The sequence below is a fragment of the Akebia trifoliata genome, chromosome 9 (genome assembly GCF_017979445.1).
Source record: "Akebia trifoliata isolate Shusen 1 chromosome 9, ASM1797944v1, whole genome shotgun sequence".
Lineage (NCBI taxonomy): Eukaryota > Viridiplantae > Streptophyta > Magnoliopsida > Ranunculales > Lardizabalaceae > Akebia > Akebia trifoliata.
The window spans coordinates 2,619,715-2,641,057 of NC_141383.1; the positions used below are offsets into that span (position 1 = coordinate 2,619,715).

The 21,343-nt window shown below is 31.8% G+C and overlaps 2 protein-coding genes and 1 long non-coding RNA gene across 14 annotated transcripts; 1 reads left to right on the forward strand and 2 right to left on the reverse strand.

Moving 5' to 3' along the window:
• Positions 1–9,291: 9,291 nt before the first annotated feature.
• On the reverse strand, positions 9,292–11,249 carry LOC147394060 (major latex protein 146-like). The gene is made up of 2 exons (XM_086454586.1): positions 11,017–11,249; positions 9,292–9,843 (listed from the first exon to the last, which is right to left on the reverse strand). Exons 1-2 carry the CDS (start codon positions 11,195–11,197, stop codon positions 9,575–9,577), a joined length of 450 nt encoding a protein of 149 aa, XP_086310712.1. The 5' UTR covers positions 11,198–11,249; the 3' UTR covers positions 9,292–9,574.
• A 1,543-nt stretch (positions 11,250–12,792) lies between these two features.
• On the forward strand, positions 12,793–17,154 carry LOC147394061 (uncharacterized). 12 transcript variants are annotated; one of them, XR_015181821.1, is made up of 6 exons: positions 13,369–13,432; positions 14,337–14,439; positions 15,172–15,298; positions 15,574–15,664; positions 15,778–15,882; positions 16,837–17,154. It is a non-coding gene; the product is annotated as an uncharacterized LOC147394061 (long non-coding RNA). The 12 variants fall into 12 exon arrangements; XR_015181820.1 differs by having other exon boundaries at positions 15,793–15,882; XR_015181823.1 differs by lacking the exon at positions 16,837–17,154 and adding an exon at positions 16,598–16,830.
• Positions 17,155–18,676: 1,522 nt separating this feature from the next.
• On the reverse strand, positions 18,677–20,455 carry LOC147394062 (major latex protein 146-like). Its single transcript, XM_086454188.1, has 2 exons — positions 20,250–20,455; positions 18,677–19,133 (listed from the first exon to the last, which is right to left on the reverse strand). The coding sequence occupies exons 1-2, from the start codon at positions 20,428–20,430 to the stop codon at positions 18,865–18,867; spliced, it is 450 nt and encodes a 149-aa protein (XP_086310314.1). The 5' UTR covers positions 20,431–20,455; the 3' UTR covers positions 18,677–18,864.
• Between the last annotated feature and the right edge of the window lie 888 nt (positions 20,456–21,343).

The window sequence follows — 21,343 nt, forward strand, 5'->3', positions numbered from 1 at the left end:
TGGTGTCTCTCAAATTGTTCCTGAGGTGCATTTATATAGCAGTTCTTCAACTAAATTATTGGTGAAGGTGATACGATTTAAAACAAAAGGAAATAAATACAGTGAACCCCAAATATAAAGAGGAATCTTGATATACTTAAAAGAATTATTGCTCCATCAAGGTTAGGTACTCTATGATATCGACATGTTCACGTGGTCACTGACAATGTTTTCATTTTATTAATATGAGTCGTGATAATCTGATTCCCCCATGTGGCATACTCAAAATATTCTCCTGATGTGGCATATGCTAGAACCATAGATTTTATGCCTCGAGATACACATCTGCACATCCCACATGGGGGAGACTGAAAATCATTACTCCATTAATATATTAGAGTTTGCCAGTATCCTCTTTGAAATTAAGGGGTAAAAGTGAAAAAAAAACAAAAAACCAACCAAACAAACAAAGTTAGGAATATTATTAAGGTTTTTTTTTGAGGTTATAACATAAAAGATGAAAAATATAAAAGTGAGTTAAAAAAAAGAAATATAATAAAAGTAGAGAGGGTGATGAGGAAAGATAATAATGTGGCCTAAAAGAAAATCGTTATTGGATGGGATGTTTATCCTCGCTGGATGGAAGTTTATCCCTCACAAAAGTGGGTCTTAATTGTATATTATTATATAGATAGGATTAGGCTCTTTGCAGTTGTACCAACCATTTGTGCTCCTGAACTCACAACAAATTTTGGGGTGGAATTCATAGAGGTAAATGGGTGCAATTAGTATAAACAGTTGATATATATCCCTTGAACCTGACCACAGTTACAAGTTGAAGAATCGTGGACCAACTTATTTTTTTAAACCACTTTTAATGTGATTAGAAATTTCGGAATGAGCGAATATTTTGTGAGGATGATCTTCTTACCATAGAGATCATCCTCACAAAACATCAGCACATTCCAAAACTTTTCACCCATATATTGCAAATTATTTGGCACAATGTTCAGTTTTGTATATGTCATATGTATATATATATTATCACAATTAAGAGGAAGAATTTGACTGCAAATAATAGAAGAAAAAATATTTGAAATAACATTTAAAATAGATTTCAATACAATTATTAAGAAGTTGTACAGTCTCCCTTCAAGTGTGTTTCCCACGATTTTCTTAATGCTCTTGTGAAATATAGGGAATTGAAATGTCACCTATAACCTAGGGCTGCAACTTGGGCGGGCTGGTCCGAACTCTACCTGGGCACAACCCGATCGATGGGCAAGCCTGAGCTGAGTTACATAGAAGATGAGTTGAGCTAGGGTTAGAATAACTTAACCCGATTTCAATTCGGGTTGAGCTCAAGTTGAAGGTAGAAGAAGCCCAATTAATATTTTTATATTAATTATAGATTTTTTATTGATCTTTTTTATTCCATTTTCTTATTATGATTTGTAGACAAGTAATCAATATTAACGTGAACTTTGGATTATTCCATCCTTAGTGTTGTGTTCCATGCTCACAAATTTAGTGGTTGAGAAATCAAAATAAAATCAAAATCACTCACAAAGGGATTTTTCGATCTTCTTTTTTAAAGATATCAAGAACAAGACACATCATGCAACTCATTGTTTCTAGAAGGATTAGTGAGTATTGAACATAATTCACAAGCTCCAATGTGTAGCAACAAAAACAAAAAAAATCGTATGTGCTTGACTTCTCTTGAAACTCAAGAGTATGGCCATCTTAAATTAATGGATTTGTAGACTCAATTATTCTAATTGGGTGTGTGAGCACAAGGTCTTTATTGAGTTTAGTCCATCGAACACTCATTTCCTTGTTTCTCTCTTTATAGGCTCTTGAGCCTCTCCATTTATTGCCAATTGATTTTGAGTTGGACCCCCAAATTTATCATGGTATCAAAGTGGATCTTTCTCTCCTTCACGTCACCCAATTCATATCTCCACGTGCCATGGCCCAGTCCAGCCCACATGTGCGGGGTCATGTTGAGTTTAGTCCCACATCGGACACTCATTGCTTTGTCTCTCTTCTTGTAAGTTCATAGGTCTCTCCACTCATTGCCAATTAGTTTTAAGTTGCAGCCCCAAATTTATCATGGTATGGAAGCGGGCCTTTCTCTCCCTCACATCACCCAATTCATATCTCTACGTACTTCGGCCTAGTCCGGTCCACACATGTGAGTCGTATTGAGTTTAATCCCACATCAGACTCTCATTGCCTTGTCTCTCTCCTTATGTTTCTGGGCCTCTCCACTCATTTCCAATTGATTTTGATTTCAACCCTCAAATTTATCAGTTTTGCCTAGATTATTTCGATGTATTCGAGCCTTGACTTTTATCAATTGAATCTCACGCTTCATTGTTGAAGGCCCATTCCCAAATATCATACCCAATTTGGATGTGTGGAGTCAATTTATAACTTTAGAAGATTTTTCTTTTAAATTTAATTTTTGAGATTCTCAAAGGTGGCATGCATCAAAAGCGCTGATTTTTAATTTAAAATATTAATTAAATGGGTTTTTGAAAATTTCATAGTGAGAAGGATATTTTTTTCATAATTTTGAAAACCAACGTGGTGATTATAGGGCCATACAATTGTAATTTTCTTACTAAAATGATACTGATTATATTCATCTTAAATATAAAAGTGGGGGCAGTTTAGGGCTACTCAAATTTTGGTGTCTGAACCACTTTTACTGCGCCTTCTCTCATTAGAATTCTAAAGATAAGGACCCTTAATGCAAATTTTATTAAATTTGGTATTGAAAGACATTAATTTTTTTAGAGTGCCTAAAAAATAATTTATATACTTTAATGGGCAAACAGTTTTACAGGAACATAAGGATTTTCTTTGCAATCAAACACGGACAAAAAAAAAATTATTTCTAGGAAAATAAATTTTCACAGTTTTTTTTTTTTTTTTTTTTTATAGCAATAAACATGCCCAAATGGATTCTTATTTTAAGCATTGATAGTGCCACAGTCCAGTCTAATTGGTGGGTGCAGAAATTATATTTCCCCACATATCATGTGGCAAAATGTTAATAATAGGATTAACTTGTAAATGACTAAGAAAATTAATGAAAAAAAATTAATTGTGATTAAGAAAATTAATAATAGGATTAACTTGTAAGTGATGAATAAAGTTATTAATTTGAATGTGTAATTAATGAAAAAAAAAATTTAGTTAAAATAGGAGAGTGCAAATCTCATTTTTTTTAATCTCCTTGATGGGTTAAATTTAAAAAATCATTATTTTAACGGAACCATCGATTAATCCAGACCTTTGAATATCACTTTTATTGTTTATCAACCTTAAATCTAATTCTAGATAATTGAAGAGACATAGCTTTGATGAAAATCCAGACATAAGCTTTTATTGTTTTTTTTTAATTTTTGCTCAGCTAGCAAAGGGGATTAATTAACAACTTCTTGTTTATCATTCCACAATGATTTTCTAGCAGAATTTGGTAAATCTGAGTCGGAATTGAAAATACAAGAAGCTTGATAAGGCTAATAAGAACTATAGATATTAATGAATTTGCTCTTGTCGATGATTTAGTGATTTACTCTTTCTCGGCTTTTTCTAATTGGAACTGTATCCCTCAAGCTCTCTAGACCGTTCTCATTAGTATGTGTATTTTGAAAAAAAAAAAAAAAAATCCAAATAAAAGAAGGGGAGAACATATCAAACGAATCTCATTAGTTGGATTCTATTTTTATTTTGAGTTAAGTGGGCCATCTCCAGAGAATCGTCCCTCCCATTAATCTTCATTTACGGATTGAAACCGATGTTTTAAAAACTGAACCGATAATTGAACCAAAAATTTTCTCAACTGGTCGGACCCTAGTCCCACAAAGGTTCAATTCGGTCGAACTGATTTTTACATATATAGGATCATAAAATATTCATGATGAATTAATAAAGAAAGTTGTTAATGCTATACCAATTTTTGCTAACGCCACACCAAGTGTGAAATTGTTATTTATGTAGGAATTGGTGTGGCATTAGTAAAAGTTGGTGTGGCAATAGTAGCTCTCTATTAAAAAAATATAATATCTAAAAACTAAATTTCACTTTGTAAATCAACATCTACAAAAGTACCAAAACATTAACCTCTTTTGTAAAACAAATCTTGATGAAGAATATTCATGAAATTAAAGTAAAATATAAAAAATAAAATAAAAATTCTTGAGAATAAAATCAAGAAAATAAATAATTATGAAACAAACACTATGTGAAAACTGAAAATTTTAACAAGAAACTTCGATGGGCCAAAGCCCACAAATTTTAGAAAGTGAATTTTGACGGCGCCATTGAAATTTTTGATGATCCTCAATTCGATGGCTTAAACACTACATGAAAATTGGAAAATTCTATAGAAAAAGTTGACGGGCCAAGGCCCACGAATTTTAGAATCTAAATTTTGACGGTATAGGATCGTCGAAATTCTTGATGTTCCCAGATTTGATGGCTTAGAGCTGTCGAATTTCTCTCATCCTTCATTAATTTGACAGATTTGGTCCGTTGAAAAAAAAAATTTGACAATGAAAAATTCGACCTCTTGGTCCGTCGAATTTTATGAAATTTGACGGCCCACGACCGTCAAATTTGGGCTTTTTTCACATTGTGAGAGCCATCATATTTCTCCCATCCTTCATTAATTTAACAGTTTCGGTCCTTGGAAAAAAAAAATTGACAATGAAAAATTTGATGTCTTGGTCCGTCAAATTTAATGAAATTCGACAGTCTTGAGCCACCAAATATAGGTTTTTTTCACGTTGTCAAAATGTTTGGAAATTCACTTTTTCGCCAAATATTTCATTTTTTTTCAAGCTTCAAAGTTTTTCAATATTCAATCTTTACTTTATGAAAATAGTCGTGCTAGAGTAAGATTGGAATGCACATCGTTTTTGACATTCTGATGTGGTGGTGCACACAAAACCATAGATGCTTTTCACTCGTATCTAGATGAAAAGCATCTATGATTATGTCTGCACTACCACATCAAAATGTATAATTGATGTACATTTTAATGTTACTCCAACATTATCCTTACGAAAAATAAAAAAACCCTAAAAAAATGTTAAAAGATTTTATTTAATTAGGATTATTTTTTATTTATTTATATAAAAGTTCTTTAAAAAAACTTTATTTAGTAGATTGATAGATTTTATTTGTTAGAATTCTAGTTATAGTTGTAAGCATAAAAAATTTAAAGAGACCTAACAACTCTCTAAATTATTGGAAAGTCTCTAAAATCAAACTTGGGCCTACAAATCTAAATTAAGACCCATTAATTGGGATTGACCTTATATGGTTTGGATTTGGATTTTCGCAGATAAAGGCCATGACTCAACAAATTCAAGTGATCCACATATTAAATATTGGGCCTTACACCCAAATAAATGAGTTTGGTCCAATAACAATCCATAGAATCCTTGAAAATTGGATTTGGACAAGTTTAGCCTTTAAATAAACGAATCGAATCTCTTTAAGTTAGGGTATAATTCAAAAATTAAATTATCTTTAAGTTTATAAATATAAGAGTCTCTCTAATTTGAAGGGGATCCAGATCACTTTCTCTTAGAAAATAGAAAATTTTCCTCTAGAGAAGAAGAAGCACCCAAGCCCTCCTCTAAAGACAAAGCAAAGTTCTTCAGAGATCCAAACTTTAATTAAAGAGAAGATTAAACATCAAGCCTTTCTCCGGAAGTCAAGAAATCTTTCTTAATCGATAAAGTGTTAAATCCGAAGAGAAGAAAATCTACAGAAGCCTCTACAGAAGATGAAGCATAAACAAAGTCATCGTCAAAACAACCTTCTCAGTCGATAAAGTGCAAATCTCGGAGAAAAGAAAAGCTACATACATCATCTTTTTGTATTCGACTGTTAATCAGAGAAAACATTGAGATCTGTATCTCCTTTTCATCAAAATCCATAAAATCATTTGTGATCTTATTTCACGAAACTCAAGGTAGATTTGTTGAAATTTATTGTCGACAAATTTCTAGCACACCTGATAGGACTATCTCAACCTCTCATCTTCCAGTCAACTATAAAAACAGTAACCAAAACATCATTGGCATCTCCCAACATCAATGTTATTGCATCTACCCTCTATTGAGAAATGTAATAAAATCCTTTCCTCCAACCTTGAATTTGCTCAGGTTATGTAGTAAAATAAAAATTCTTGAGAATAAAATCAACAAAATAAATAATTATGAATAAAAAATTTCTGAAAATTTCCTTTTTCCCCAAATATTTCATTTTCTTTAAAGCTTCAAAGTTTTTCAATGTTCAATCTTTACTTTATGAAAAGAGTCGTGCTAGAGTAAAATTGAAATGTACATCGTTTTTGACATTCTAATGTGGTGGTGCACACAAAACCATAGATGCTTTTCACTCGTATCTAGATGAAAAGCATGTATGGTAATGTGTGCACCACCACATCAAAATATATAATTGATGTACTATTTAATGTTCCTTCAGCGTTATGCTTATCAAAAATAAAAAAATCCTAAAAAAATGTTAAAAGATTTTATCTAATTAGGAATATTTTTATTTATTTATTTATTTAAAGGTTCTTAAAAGAAATGTTATTTAGTAGATTGATAGATTTTATTTGTTAGAATTCTAGTTATAGTAGGTTTCTATACATATTTGGTACTAAATATTAGATTGATATAAATTTTATTTGTTAGAATTTTAGTTATGGTAGATTTCTATATTATTTGGTATTAAAAATATGCATGTAAACTAATTACCAAAATTTCCAGATTTTCTAATTTTGCAAGAGAGAAGCATTAGAAAATTTTCATTTTTCAAGAATTACTTTTTAAAGGCCACCAGCTTGTACGCTTGAACCATCGGTTTTCAAAAGACCAGTAGTTACGTAAATAACGGTTCATTGAGAATCGAATCAATTTTAGATAAAATCCGGTCGAACCTGGTCAAACCGTTGGTCCAATCCGATTTTTAAAACACTATTTCAAACTTATCCGAGAAATTATTTAATGAAATACCCAAACCGCCCTTTAACCTTATGGGCTTAATAAAAACATATTGAATAATGAACTTCGGATTTGTCAAGTTTATACACACTATGGAGATAAAATGATAAATCCATTCGATTTGAGCACAAACTCATATTGCTTTGGGATATCCTATTCCAAGCTAATTAAGTTGTACTAATCAGCTAACCCTAAATCAATAGGTAAATAATTGTAAGACATAGGATATGTATATTATAATTGAATCCTTAGAATTAGATATTTAACTAATAGGTTTTTACCACAAAATTTTCATTAGATAATTCCTTCTCCAATAATCAATATCCCATATAGAAACCTTGGTGAATTTATTCTAGTATTTAACCCTTAGTCTCTATGCATTTCATTGGGACTCTAGGATGATCAATGGATAATAGAAGAAACTCTTGTTCGAAATGTAATATATATTAGATATTTTAACAAATAAAATATGTATTTATTGATTAATCAATGATCAAAATTCACCAGATCATGATTTTGTATCTCGTGACTATCCTTTTTTCAATCTTGAATATTCTCCAAATTAATGATTGTTAATTCCTTGTTTAATACTTATCCTCATCTTAGTAGTTCATCGGTTACACAATTAATGTCAAACATAATTCATGATTGTGAACTACTATTAACAAAATCAAAGTGAACGATTGCTACTAAATGATAGATAAGCTTCTTAGATCTAAGGAATTTCTAAACTTGGTCTATGTGATAAACTCAATTATTTTTTTATCGTAAATTTCAACAAGAACGATATACGCAATCAATCAATGTACTAATAAGAGTGTGTGTGTTGAGTGCATGATAAACACGATATATCTTGAGAATAAAATCTCATACATCAAATGCATACACTCTAATAACTTCATTCATAGCCATGACAATTTTAGAGAAAATGAATTATATAACTAATTCTTCGATTTCAATCTTATGTTGATTACTTAGTTATATTATAATTATATCTAAAGGACCATATGATATCTCAGACCTCATCAACCATCTCATCATTAATGAAACTTCCTCTTATATTCTAGTGTGATGAAAAATAAAATTGAATAATAAATGAATTAAATAAACTCAAAAATATTTTATTGATTAATAAATTAATTAAAAATGCCTTTTCAGGGCAGTATTCCAATAATTAGTTGATTCGACCATATCTGATAACACATTAGGTCATTGTGTTTTAGAGAAAGAGAGAGAGAGAGGTTGTATTTGTCTCAACTCCAAAAAGTTGAGACTTAACTTTCCGCACCAATGACACCTAGGGGTGCAACTTGGTTTGGTTTGAGATCAAATTGGAACCGAACCAACATAGGTCGGTTCCACTAAATAAGAACCAAAATCGATCTAAATTCCATTGGAACCAAACCAACCCAAACCAAACTAAAGTCGATTGGTTCGGTTGAGTTTTACGGATTGTCAATATTCTATAAATTGTAAGTAATATTTTTTATTAAAAAACTAAATATATAATAACATAAAATTTCATACAATAATTACTAATCTTTCCATAAAAATTCATTAATTTATCTAAAAAAATCACTAATATATGTCCTAACTACTAAAATAATATACAAGTCATTAGTTTATACAAGCTTGATCCAAGAACCGAACGAAATTGATCGGTTCTCCATTTTCGTAACCATGAACTGAACCGCAACTTGTTCCAAACCGAACCAAGCCACCCCAAAGCTATCGGTTTGATTCATTTTTCGGTTTGAACCGGACCGAGTTGCACCCCTAATAACTGGATGTTGGTACAACAAAGTTATTACCACAGCTAAGGTTTAACATTAAAAGTGGAGGCCCTGGTAATGGGCCATCTAACAGCCCGATAAGAGTGAGCACCTCGCCCATGAACTCCCAAAGGGGGTATCAAAATGAAAGTCGTTGCAAAGTGGATCAGCACAAAGGTCGACCAGAAAGGAACACTACTTGAAAAAAAGTAAATTCCATGGGCCTTGACGTCAAATTTATCCATTTTTTCACGTAGCGTTTAAAAGGGTTGCGTCGAATTTACCCATTTTTTCACGTAGGGAGTGGTCTCAAACTTTTATAATTGAACTCAAATGAAGTACGAATTTCATCTATGAAGACATCCAATTTCTTTAGAATCCCTAGAAATATAACCCCATCTCAGCTGTATGTTGTTTGATGCCTCTTCATAGTAGGAGTTTCCTATTAACTACATACTTTTATTTTTATTTATTTATTATTAATTTTTAAAGCAAACAAGGCAATATTATAAAATAAAATAATTTACATTGCAAAGGGGGCATACCACCCTTGGAATACATAACCTAAATCCCAGAGATTCCTATCACATCTCAAACACAAGCTGCCCTTATAGAAGGGCATGACCACAACATCACCACCATAGAGAAGAACACACTACAACCACTCCATCTAGGAGCATGAAAGCTCCTACGTATAAGCTTCTACAAACATAGATTAATTATATAGGAAAGCTCCACATCTTTTATTGCAGAACCAACATCATCATTGTCATTGGTTGCAACTTATTTTTATTCCTTGACAACATGAGCCCCGATGCCCTTGCAAACCTTAGCAAACAAATCCATATAGTGATATGGAGTCGGGACCTCGTCGTGTACGTTATCAAATTCCACGGCCCACCCGACAACGCACCCTTCACCCTTTGGAGTCACATGAATTTCGATATTGAAACAGTCATAATGATTCTTGACATCTCCTTCCATGACACTTAAAACAATTGACCTTTTTTCGTCATCAATGGATGTGGTCTTCTCCTTGAGAAACAAAAGTTCATCTCCTTTGATCATGTAACCAAAGCCAAGCCATAGAAGTTTAAAATCTAATAAAAATCATGAAAAACTTGGCATGCCAACTTTTACTTATAATACACCATTCCTTTGAAATTAAATGGTTGTTTCCGTATAATTTGGTATGTTATAAGCAAAAAACTGGCATGTTAATAGAATCTCTCTATAAATATTATGGGGACGTGATAGTGCAGACCCAAGTGAATTTGTGAGACATTGTATTATATTACTTATCTAGCATTGGGATCATTCCAGATAAGTAGTCATCAAAGTGAGCTACCAGTTGTCAGCAATATGTTATATTCAACCAAAACAATAAGAAAAAAAAAAAAAAAAATCAATTATGATGCAAAAATCATGAAGATATGTAAGGGGAAAAAAGTGGGAGACAAAATTTTTCCAAAATTGAGTTAAAAGTTTCGATTGGGCTGATTTTTTGTGAGGGTAATCTCTAACTCAATCAAAAGTGATTTACAAATTAATGGTAAAAAAATGACAGTTCACAGTTCTAAACCACTTTTGATGTGGTTAGAAATTTCAAATTGACTGATTTTTGGTGAGAATGATCTCTTCATCATAGAGAACCTACTCACAAAACATTAGCCCAATCCGAAAGTTTTAAGTCATATAGAACAAACATTGTCTCCGTAACGTTGTCTATTGAATGCTCCCCATATATATATATATATATATATTAAGAATCTTAGTACAGAAGGAAACTTTCCCTTTACGTGAGATGTAAGATGAAGAAATATTCTACCAATAAGAATAGTCAATTTATTTATTTTTACTAATGAAAAATCATTAAACTAACTATTAATTTGAGTTCCGAGGTATTTTTAATTGGTACTTATGAGTAAATGTTAGTTCAGATCCTGATAGGTATCGGTTAATTCTAAAAAATTGTCCCCAACTTATTTTTTTATTGATAAACCAGTTTTTTTTTAATGAGTAGAGTAAATTGTACACCAGGGATTTGAACCTTGATGATGTCTGGTATCATCACCAATGACTTTACCAATTAAGCTAACTAGCACTAATTGGCGACAACTTTACCTTTACATACTCAAATAAATTTAAATAAAAAAAAAAAGAGAAAAATAAATAAATTATCGGTTTATTTGAACACATAAGTAGCTACAGCTGATTTAGTGTCATCTTACCTACAACATATTTCCACAGCCTGACAGTGCCTAAACTCTTTCCATCTCCTTCAATTACTTCAACACTCTTGTAAATCTCAGGATGGATCTTTGTGAGGTCCATGAGATTGTGCTTAATCAAACGATAGTACTTGTCTGCAGGGCACTTGACATCTAATTTGATCTCAAACTTATGAGCCATTATCTTCAGATATCTCTCAAATTGCTCCAGAGGTGCATATATATAGTAGAGCTTTAGTTAAATTTATGGGTGAAGGAGATAAGGTTGAAAATAAAAAATGAACATAATAATAATGGACCACAAACATCAAAATGAATTATTAAGAACCGAACCGATTTTAGATAAAATCCGGTAGGACCCAAGTAAACATTTAATGAAATACCCAAACCACCCTTTAACGTTATGAGCTTAATAAAAACACATTGAATAATGAACTTTGGACTTGTCACACTATGGAGATAAAATGATAAATCGATTCGATCTGAGTACAAACTCAAATTGCTCTGGGATATCCTATTCCAAGTTAATTAAGTTGTAATAATCAACTAAGTTTAAATCAATAGGTTAATAATTGTAAGTGACATAATATATGTATATTATAATTGAATTCTTGGAATTAGATATTTAACTAATAGGTCTTTACCACAAATTTTTCATTAGATAATTCCTCCTTCAATAATCAATATCCCATATAGAAACCTTGGTAAATTTATTCAAGTATTTAACCTTTAGTCTTTATGCATGTCATTGGGACTCTTGGATTATCAATGGATAATAGAAGAAACTCTTTTTCGATAGGTAATATATATTAGATATTTTATCAAATAGAATATGTATTTATTAATTAATCAGTGATCAAAATTCACCTCATCATGATTTTGTATCCCATGATTAACCTTTTGTTCTATCTTGAATATTCCCCAAATTAATGATTGTTAATACTTATCCTCATCTTAGTAGTTCATGGGTTACACAATTAATGTCATATGTAATCAATGATTGTGAACTACTATTAACAAAATCAAAGTGAATGGATTGCTCTGAATGATAGATAAGTTTATTAGATCTAAGGAATTTATAAGATCGGTCTATGTTATAAGTTCAATTATTTTTTTATTGTAGATTTCAACAAGAATGGTATGCGCAATCAATCAATGTACTAATAAGAGTGTGTGTGTTGAGTGCATGATAAACATGATATATCTTGAGAATAAAATCTCCTACATCAAATGCATACACTCTAACAACATGGTAGTCATATAAATGAAATCCCAACTTCATTCATAACCATGACAATTTTAGTGAAAATGTATTATATAACTAATTCTCTCATTTCAATTCTAAGTTGATTACTTAATTATATTATAATTTTATCTAAAGGATCATAAGATATCTCATACTTCATCAACACTATGTCAAAAATTCAAATTTGCGAAATGAATATGACGCTAAAAATGTCTGTCTATAGCAATCATTTTTAGTAAACTATTTTCAAATGTCGTTCCAAATAAAACAACTGAGGGCCATGAGGCTAATATAGTAATTTTAACAAGATAAAAATTGATAAAATGAGGGTTTTAGTCGTCTAGTGATTCAGACAAACCCTTTAAAGTTGTCATTCATATCCACGACTTTCTCGTCTTGAAAACTTTTGTCTTGTTGTAATCGTTTTTAGTTGACTGTTTTCAAATGTCGTTCCAAATAAAACAACTGAGGGCCATGAGGTTAATATTGTAATTTTAACAAAATAAAAATTGATAAAACAAGGGTTTTAGTCGTCTAGTGATTCAGACGGACCGTCCAAAGCTGTCGTTCATTCGCGACTTTCTCGTCTTGGAAACTTTTGTCTTTCGCCATTCGATTTCAGTCTTATATTTTCCATAACATTTGTCCCTCACGAAACAGCGAGATTGAATTCCAATCGATTGGTTAAGAGATTGAAGGCGGAAGATTACTAAATCTAGGGTTTTCTTCCCTAAATGGCGGACTAGTGGCGTGATTCTTCGACTACTTCCATTGCCCCCTCAAAATTCTAATCGTTTCTCCCTTCTTCATTTTGATTTCAAGAGGAAAATCAACAAAATTGGAGGGATCTCAATGTCTTTGGTTGATTTCGGGGAGGTACTCAACCGTTGAAGCTTAAAAGAAGTTGTTGAAGTAAGACCCTAAACAAGAAACCTAATTTTTTTCAATCAATCCATGATAATCCTAGTTCTTCATCTTCTAGTTAGACATTGCAATGTAAATTTACCATTTTTGGTGTCATTTGTGATTTTTTTATTTTATTTAAACCCTAGAACCTGCCAACTTTAACCATACATTTCTATTTCATTCTTTGTTTTGGATGGATAAACTTGATTTGAAGGAAGATATGCTAGGTGAAGGACAACGTTGAGAACTTGAAGTTTACAATTTGTAAGTTTGGGGGTTTTTATGTGTTCTTGTCTTTTTGCTGGATTTTTTTCTTGATCTTAATATGAAAGTTCTGAAATAATTGAAAAAAAAAAACAAAAAAAAGATTGTTGGTTTTTTATTGAATGATGAACAATTATCATATGATAAACAAGATTTAATGAATTTAAATCTAAGTTAATGTCATTCTAAGATGCATTGATACATCACTTGGTACTGCTGAACTTCTTATTTAAATTCACCAAACAAGTAAAAGTCATTCAATTTTGAAATGTGGTTGTGAACATGATACGTGCTTATATTTTGGGACTGTATAATTTGTGAATTCCCTTTAAAGTTGTTCTCTTGCTTTCATGTTATTTTGTTTTAATTAAACCAACCAGTAGAAAGAAGAAAATGCAGCCTGCATGAATGCACTATTAATAGGATCTCATTTGAAATTATGTTGTACCTAATTAATTAGGGGTTATGATCTGTAGATTCATGAAAAAGGAGCATTAGGAAACACAAAATCCTGACCATTAATAGTTTTACTTTTGCATTTGGGAGTAAACATAATCTGAATTTAAAATTGGAAAAGCCATTTTTCATACAAGTTCTTAAGCTTCTAATGATGTTGGTACTTTATGCCTTGCCATATGGTGTTCCTGGCAATAATTATAGCTTCTAAATTACTAATATCTATATATTTTCAATAAATATGCATTTCATAATATCCCAAGTGTTATCCAATTGGCAATTGTGCATATCTATCAATAAACCTTCCATAGTATGATTCATTGGCCTACAATGTACTATTAATTATTATTATTATTTTTTCAGGTGTTGGTCTGTTCCTTAGTTGTTTTTGTTTAACAATATTCTGTTTACATGGTTATTAATAAAATACACAAATCTCTTGTGTCAGGTTACCAAGACTGAGACCAGTTCAAAATATACTTGCTTTCACTCAGAGGAATGAGGATTTTGGGCGCGAAACAATTGCCTCAGCTCCCACAGAAATTTGCAGGGTATGGCATAGAAAAAATCTATTAAAATTTCAGTTGTTTTCAGAATGAACGAGAAGCTTCAAATCAAACATAGATTGAAATTGTATTCTGGAAAAAATTTAGGGGAAGATAAACTGTTGACGTCAACCAAGACCCTAAATTGTATAGGACCTAAATATACATTCTTCATAAACCTCAAATGGTAGAAATTAGGAAGGAGAATTAAAAGACAGACCCAATTTTGGGGAGCATAGATTTTTGGAGTAAGAGAGTATTGTTAGGAAGAATATGAAGAAAATTGAATTTACATACTCTGCCTTCACATTCACACAGACCATTCTACAGTACAATGAGAAAAATAATACAAGGTATAGTATTACCTACCTCAAAGAAACTAATAATAAGCTGAAATTGGTCCACTTCCTCAAACAAACCCCACTTCTCCTCTAGTTAATATTAGCAAGTTGACATGGCATTTATTGTTTAAGTCCATTTTAGTATGAATAAATTTCAAATTCCCCTTAAAACTATTTATGTTTTTCCTAATTTTAGTTCTATGAGGCTTGATACATTTTCTTTCTAACAGATTAATCCTTTTACTTCTTTCATATTTTGTTGGCAAATTTGCCAATGGTGATTTTTTTTATATATCTTTTTTTTTTCTTTAATTCCATAAATTTGCATTCCTGCTAATTTTTTTTTTTTTTTTTCATGTTTTGTCTTGAATGATTGAGATTATTTCCTACTTATCAGGTACTCTTATTTCTCATCCATTTGACATTAGAATCTCGTCAGTCTATTGGGTTACTGCCAAGAAAATGGTCACAAATACTTATCTATGAGTACATTCCTAATGGAAGTATTTCCAGTCACTTATATGGTAACAATTCGCTCACTTATTCTCTTTTACTAGAATACTTCAAATTATGAGCACTGCTGAAATATATTTGTAGTACTGCCCTAGATAACATTCATCTACATATATTCATTGTCTTGCCTTACCAGTGTTCAACTTTTCCCCTTTCATTGAAGTGATTTATGTGGATATGTGATTGTGTATCTAATATTGACTTTAGTATGCTTCCTGCATTCTTTTTAGTTATATTCTTCATTGCTCAAATATATAGTTCCAAAATTGTTGTCTCTCTTTGTTAGGTCCAGGTCAGGTTTCCAACGAGAAGCTAGGATTCAAACATAGACTTTCAGTAGCTCTAGGGGCAGCTAAAGTTGATCCTCAGCAAAATCAGTGAGCATTTGATGGCTTTCCTAGAATTACTTTTCTTTAATACGGAAGAATTGAAAACCAGATCATGGAAAAGTAAAGTCGATTAAATGGACTTATCATAAAATTCAAATTAGATGTAAAAAATGCAGGGAATTGCAATCTAACCTACTGAAGGAGACATGACATCCAAACCACCGTTTCCAGGTGTCATTGGCTGATCACCAGGGAGTACCAGGCAGGTAAGATGCGGAATTTGGTGTCATAGGTTGGCCACTAGGAGTTGATGACAAGCAAGGGCTTGGTGTATTTGCTGAAACAGTTGGATACTAAAATTATTACTACTTAAAAGAAATGAAAAACTAAGTCTGTAAGTTTATAATGAAAAACAATTTGCAGTTGGAAGTAACACCGAATCTTCCTACTAGGACACCAAACTGTTAAACATCCATTGCAAAGTCTGAACATATATTTTGTCAGTGATGTTTCTTCTACATGTCAGATTGATCTGTAATAGATGTTCTTAGTTGCACTGTAAAGAATAGTAAGTAGATTTAATAAAAACAAACACCTTTATCCTAGTAGGTGATTAATATTCATTCATAGTAAAACCATCAATTATAGGGATGATGTGATATTGGGTTTTGCCATTGTGATATAAAGTTATATGTAAGATATTGCAAATATAGATCTCATAGGGCATCCCTTCAGGAATTTTGATGTTATTTCTTAATTGAGTTACTGTTTCCCTTCAAAATCATCAAAACCCATGAAAAATTTCCTTCTTTTAAGCTAGATATTTTGGATACAAAACTGCGGGAAAACTATAAAACCTTAATTTAGGTAGGTTTGGGGATAAAATCATGGAAATCAATTGCAGACATTATGATTTTTCAGTTATTTATTGTATTTCATTGTTCATCTTTTGTTTATTTGAATTTCATTGTTTTTATTTAGGTGTGAAAACAGTAAACATTAAGGCAGAACCACAAAAGATCACAATTTTTCCATAAAAGAACAAGGCACTTACAAACAGATATGCTTGGGCTACTAACACCAGCACTCGAAATACAATCCATAAAATAGATTGCTTGAATATTAGAAGTACAGTGTGTGTGAGTAGCATTGTTTGTAGTCATGAATTTTCATTGTTGGTCCATTAACATGTCTAATCATTTCTCAATTTTTCTTGCAAGGTTTCTCTGTGATTGGCATCGAAGAGCAGTCTACAGGAATGAATGAGAGTTCACAACACCTCCGACCCTCTCCCCACAATTGCTGAGGATTGTTGGTTATTCCCCTCTTGTTGCCCTTTAGTTATGGGTGATGGGGTCCGTTTTTTTTCTTTTTTTTTTTTTCCTTAGAATTGGGATTATGTGTATTTAAAGTAGGTTAGGTTGATTTGATTGTAAAAGAAATAAAGAAACTAATATCATAGAATTGTTTTGGAGAAAAATTGACAATGGATTTTGAGCGAGAAAAAAAAAAAAAAAAGATGGATTTTGTAGTTGTTACATATTAATATATATTTTTTAGTTATAAATCCAAAAAAACGACTGCTAACAGCAGTCATTTTTTCCGAATGCTCAAGACAATCATTTATTAAAGACAACTTCAATTAAAATGACTGTTGCTGCAATGTTTTAAGCAGTCGTTTTTTTTGCCAATTTTGACGTAGTGCAACAATCTCATGATTAATGAAACTTCCTTGTATATGCAGTGTGATGAAAAATACATTAAACGAACTAAATGAACTCAAAAATATTTTATTGATTAATAAATTAATTAAAAATGACTTTTCAGGGCATTATTCCAATAATTAGTTGATTTGACCACATCTGCTAACACACTAGATCATTGTGTTATAGTGAAAGAGAGAGAGCTTGTATTTGTTGCAACTCCAAAAAGTAGAGGTTTAACTTTTCACACCAATGACACCTAAGGGTGCAACTTGGTTCGGTTTGAGGTCAAATTGGAATCGAACTAACATAGGTTGGTTCCACTAAATAAGAATCAGAACTGAACCAAATTCCATGGGAACCAAACCGACCCAAACTGAACTAAAGTCGGTTTGGTTCGATTCTACGGATTGTCAATATTTTATAAATTGTAAGATATATTTTTTAATGAAAAAAGTAAACTTATAATAAACATAAAATTTTATACAATAATCACTAATCCTTCCATAAAAAGTCATTAGTTTATCCATAAAAATCACTAATATATGTCCTAACTCCTAAAATATTCATGATAATTATATATATATATATTTATTGCATTGGGGTTTGGTTCCGTTCTATACAAGCTTGATCCAAGAACTGAACCAAATTGATCGATTCTCCATTTTCGTAACTTGGAATTGAACCACAACTTGTTCCAAACCGAATCAAACCATCCCAAAGCTATCGATTTGGTTTAATTCTCAGTTTGATCTGGACCAAGTTGCACTCCTAAGGACTGGATGTTGGTACAATAAAGTTATTACCACAACTAGGGTTTAACACTAAAAGAGGGGACCCTGGTAATGAGCTATCTAACAGCCCAAGAAGAGTGAGCACCTTGCCTGAGAACTCCAAATAAAGGGTATCCAAATGAAAATCGTTGCAAAGTGGATCAGCACAAAGGTCGAATAGAAATGGACACTACTTGAAAAAAGGGGTAAACTCGATGAATCTTGACGTAAAATTTATAATCAATTTTTTCATGTAGTGTTTAACAGGGTTGTGCCGAGCTTACACCTTTTTCATGGAGGGAGTGGTCTCAAACTTTTCTAATTGAATTCAAATGAAGTACGAATTTCATCTATAAGAACATCCAATTTCTTTGGAATCCCTAGAAATATACCCCTATCTCAATTGTATGTTTGATGCCTCTTCATACTAGGAGTTTCCTATTAACTACATATTTTCATTTTTATTTATTTATTATTATTTTTTAAAACAAACAAGGAAATATTATAAAATAAAATAATTTACATTGCAAAGGGGCATACCACCGTTGGAATACATAACCTGAATCCAAAGATCCCTATCATATCTCAAACACAAGCTTCATTTATAGAAGAGCATCACCACCATAGAGAAGAACACACTACAACCACTCCATCTAGGAGCATGAAAGCTCCTACATATAAGCTTCCACAAACATGGATTAATTATATATGAAAGCTCCACATCATTTATTGCGAAACCAACATCGTCATTGTCATTGGTTGCGACTTATTTTTATTCCTTGACAACATGAGCGCCGATGCCCTTGCAGATCTTAGCGAACAAATCCATATAGTGATGTGGAGTTGGGACCTCATCATGTACGTTATCAAATTCCACAGCCCACCCAACAACACACCCATCACCCTTTGGAGTCACATGAATTTCGAGATTGAAACAGTCGTAATGATTCTTGACATCACCTTCCATGACACTTAAAACAATTGACCTTTTTTCGTCATCAATGGATGTGGTCTTCTCCTTGACAAACATAAGTTCATCTCCTGTGATCAAATAAACAAAGCCAAGCCATAGAAGTTTAAAATCAAATAAAAATCATAAAAGAACTTGGCATGTCAACTTGTACTTATAATACACCAATCTTTTGAAATTAAGTGGTTCTTTCCTTATAATTTGGTGTGTATAAGCAAAAAATTGGCATGCTAATAGAATCTCTCTATAAATGTTATGGGGAGATGATAGTACAAATCCCAGTGAATCTATGAGACATTGTATTATATTACTTATCTAGCATTGGGATCATTGGAGAGAAGTAGTCATTAAAGTGAACTACCTGTTGTCAGAAATATATTATAATCAACCAAAACAATATGAAAAAAAATAAATTGAAGATGACTGCAAAAATCATGAAGATCTGTAGGGAGAAAAAAGTGGGAGACAAAATATGTCCTACGGTGACTTAAAAGTTTCGATTGGGCTGGTTTTTTGTGAGTGTGATCTCTTACCCCGTCAAAAGTGATTTACAAATTAACAGTAAAAAAAACGACGATTCACAGTTCTAAACCACTTTTAATGTGGTTAGAAGTTTCAAATTAGGCTGATTTTTTGTGTGGATGATCTTTTTACCATAGAGAACGTCCTCACAAAAGATTAGTCCAATTTGAAACTTTTAAGTCATATCAGACAAACATTGTCTTCCTAACGTTCTCACAGAAGGAAACTTCCCCTTTATGTGACATGTAAGAGTAAGAAATATTCTACTAATAAGAATATATTCAATTTATTTATTTATACTAATGAAAAATCATTAAACTAACCATTAATTTGAGTTCCGAGGTATTTTTAATTGGTACTCATGAGTAAATTTTAGTTCTGATCCTGATAGGTATCAGTCAATTCTCAAAAATTATCCCCAACTTATTTTTTATTGATAAACCTTTGTTTTTTTAATGAGTAGAGTAAATTGTACTTCAAGGATTTGAACCCTGATGATGTCTTGTATCATCACCAAAGACTTTACCAACCAAGCTAGCTAGTACCTTGGCCACAACTATACTTTTACATATTCAAATATATTTAAAAAATACAGAGAAGAAAAATAAATTGTTGGTGTATTTGAATACTTAAGTAGGGTAGACCTTGATTTAATGTCATCTTACCTAAGACATATTTCCACAGCCTGACTGTGCCCACACTCTTTCCATCTCCTTCAATTATTTCAACACTCTTGTAAATCTCCGGATGGATCTTTGTGAGATCCATGAGATTGTGCTTAATCAGCCGATAGTACTTGTCTGCAGGGCACTTGATATCTAATTTGATCTCAAACTTATGAGCCATTATCTTCGGATATCTCTCAAATTGCTCCTTAGGTACATATATATAGTAGAGCTTTAGTTAAATTTATGGGTGAAGGAGATAAGATTGCAAATAAAAAAATGAATATAATTATAATGGATCCCAAATATCAAAATGAATCATTAATATTAATTGGAAAATTTATTTCTTTGTGATGGTCAGCTCAACTATCCATTTCACCTAATCAAAATAATACATCTTACATCTTTCAAATAAATTAAAGTATTTCACGTGTTCAACTTATAATATATGTTACATTTATCAAGAAACCTAAAACTTTTGTCATTGAGTCCAAGAGGGACCAGATGTCGTTCTTAAACAGACAACTAATACAAATAGATGAAGAAAAAAGATTTGGAAGATCTTTAAAAAATGTTTAATTCATAATTTATAAGATTATTGATAGATTTCTTCTTTCATATCAGGAACACAAAAGATATCATATAATTGAGTTCATTTATGGAGACTTATGCTTTTGTGACCACCAAGAGCCATCAAATTTTCATTTGTCCATGTGTACTGAAGGCAACTCAACGGGTGGAATAAGGATACACGTAGACAATTGAGAATGCGGGGTTTCCAAGATTCGATCTCCGTAGTCACACTTCATATAATTCACGAATCTAGATCGTATGCACTTGAAGTGGAGTATTGAAACCATCCTCCTGTTGTGTATGTGAACACACTTGTGAAGCTCACTTAGTCATTTGATCCAAGACCTATTTAATACTTAACCAAAACCTTATATGTTACACTTTTCAAGATCTTGTTTAATAATTGCAATGAAGGATAACCCAACTAATAGTAGCAAATGCAAAGAAGATAAACAACCACACAAAGAAAAGAGTAAGAACACAATACCCACAATACGAGATTTTACGTGGTTCACCCAAAG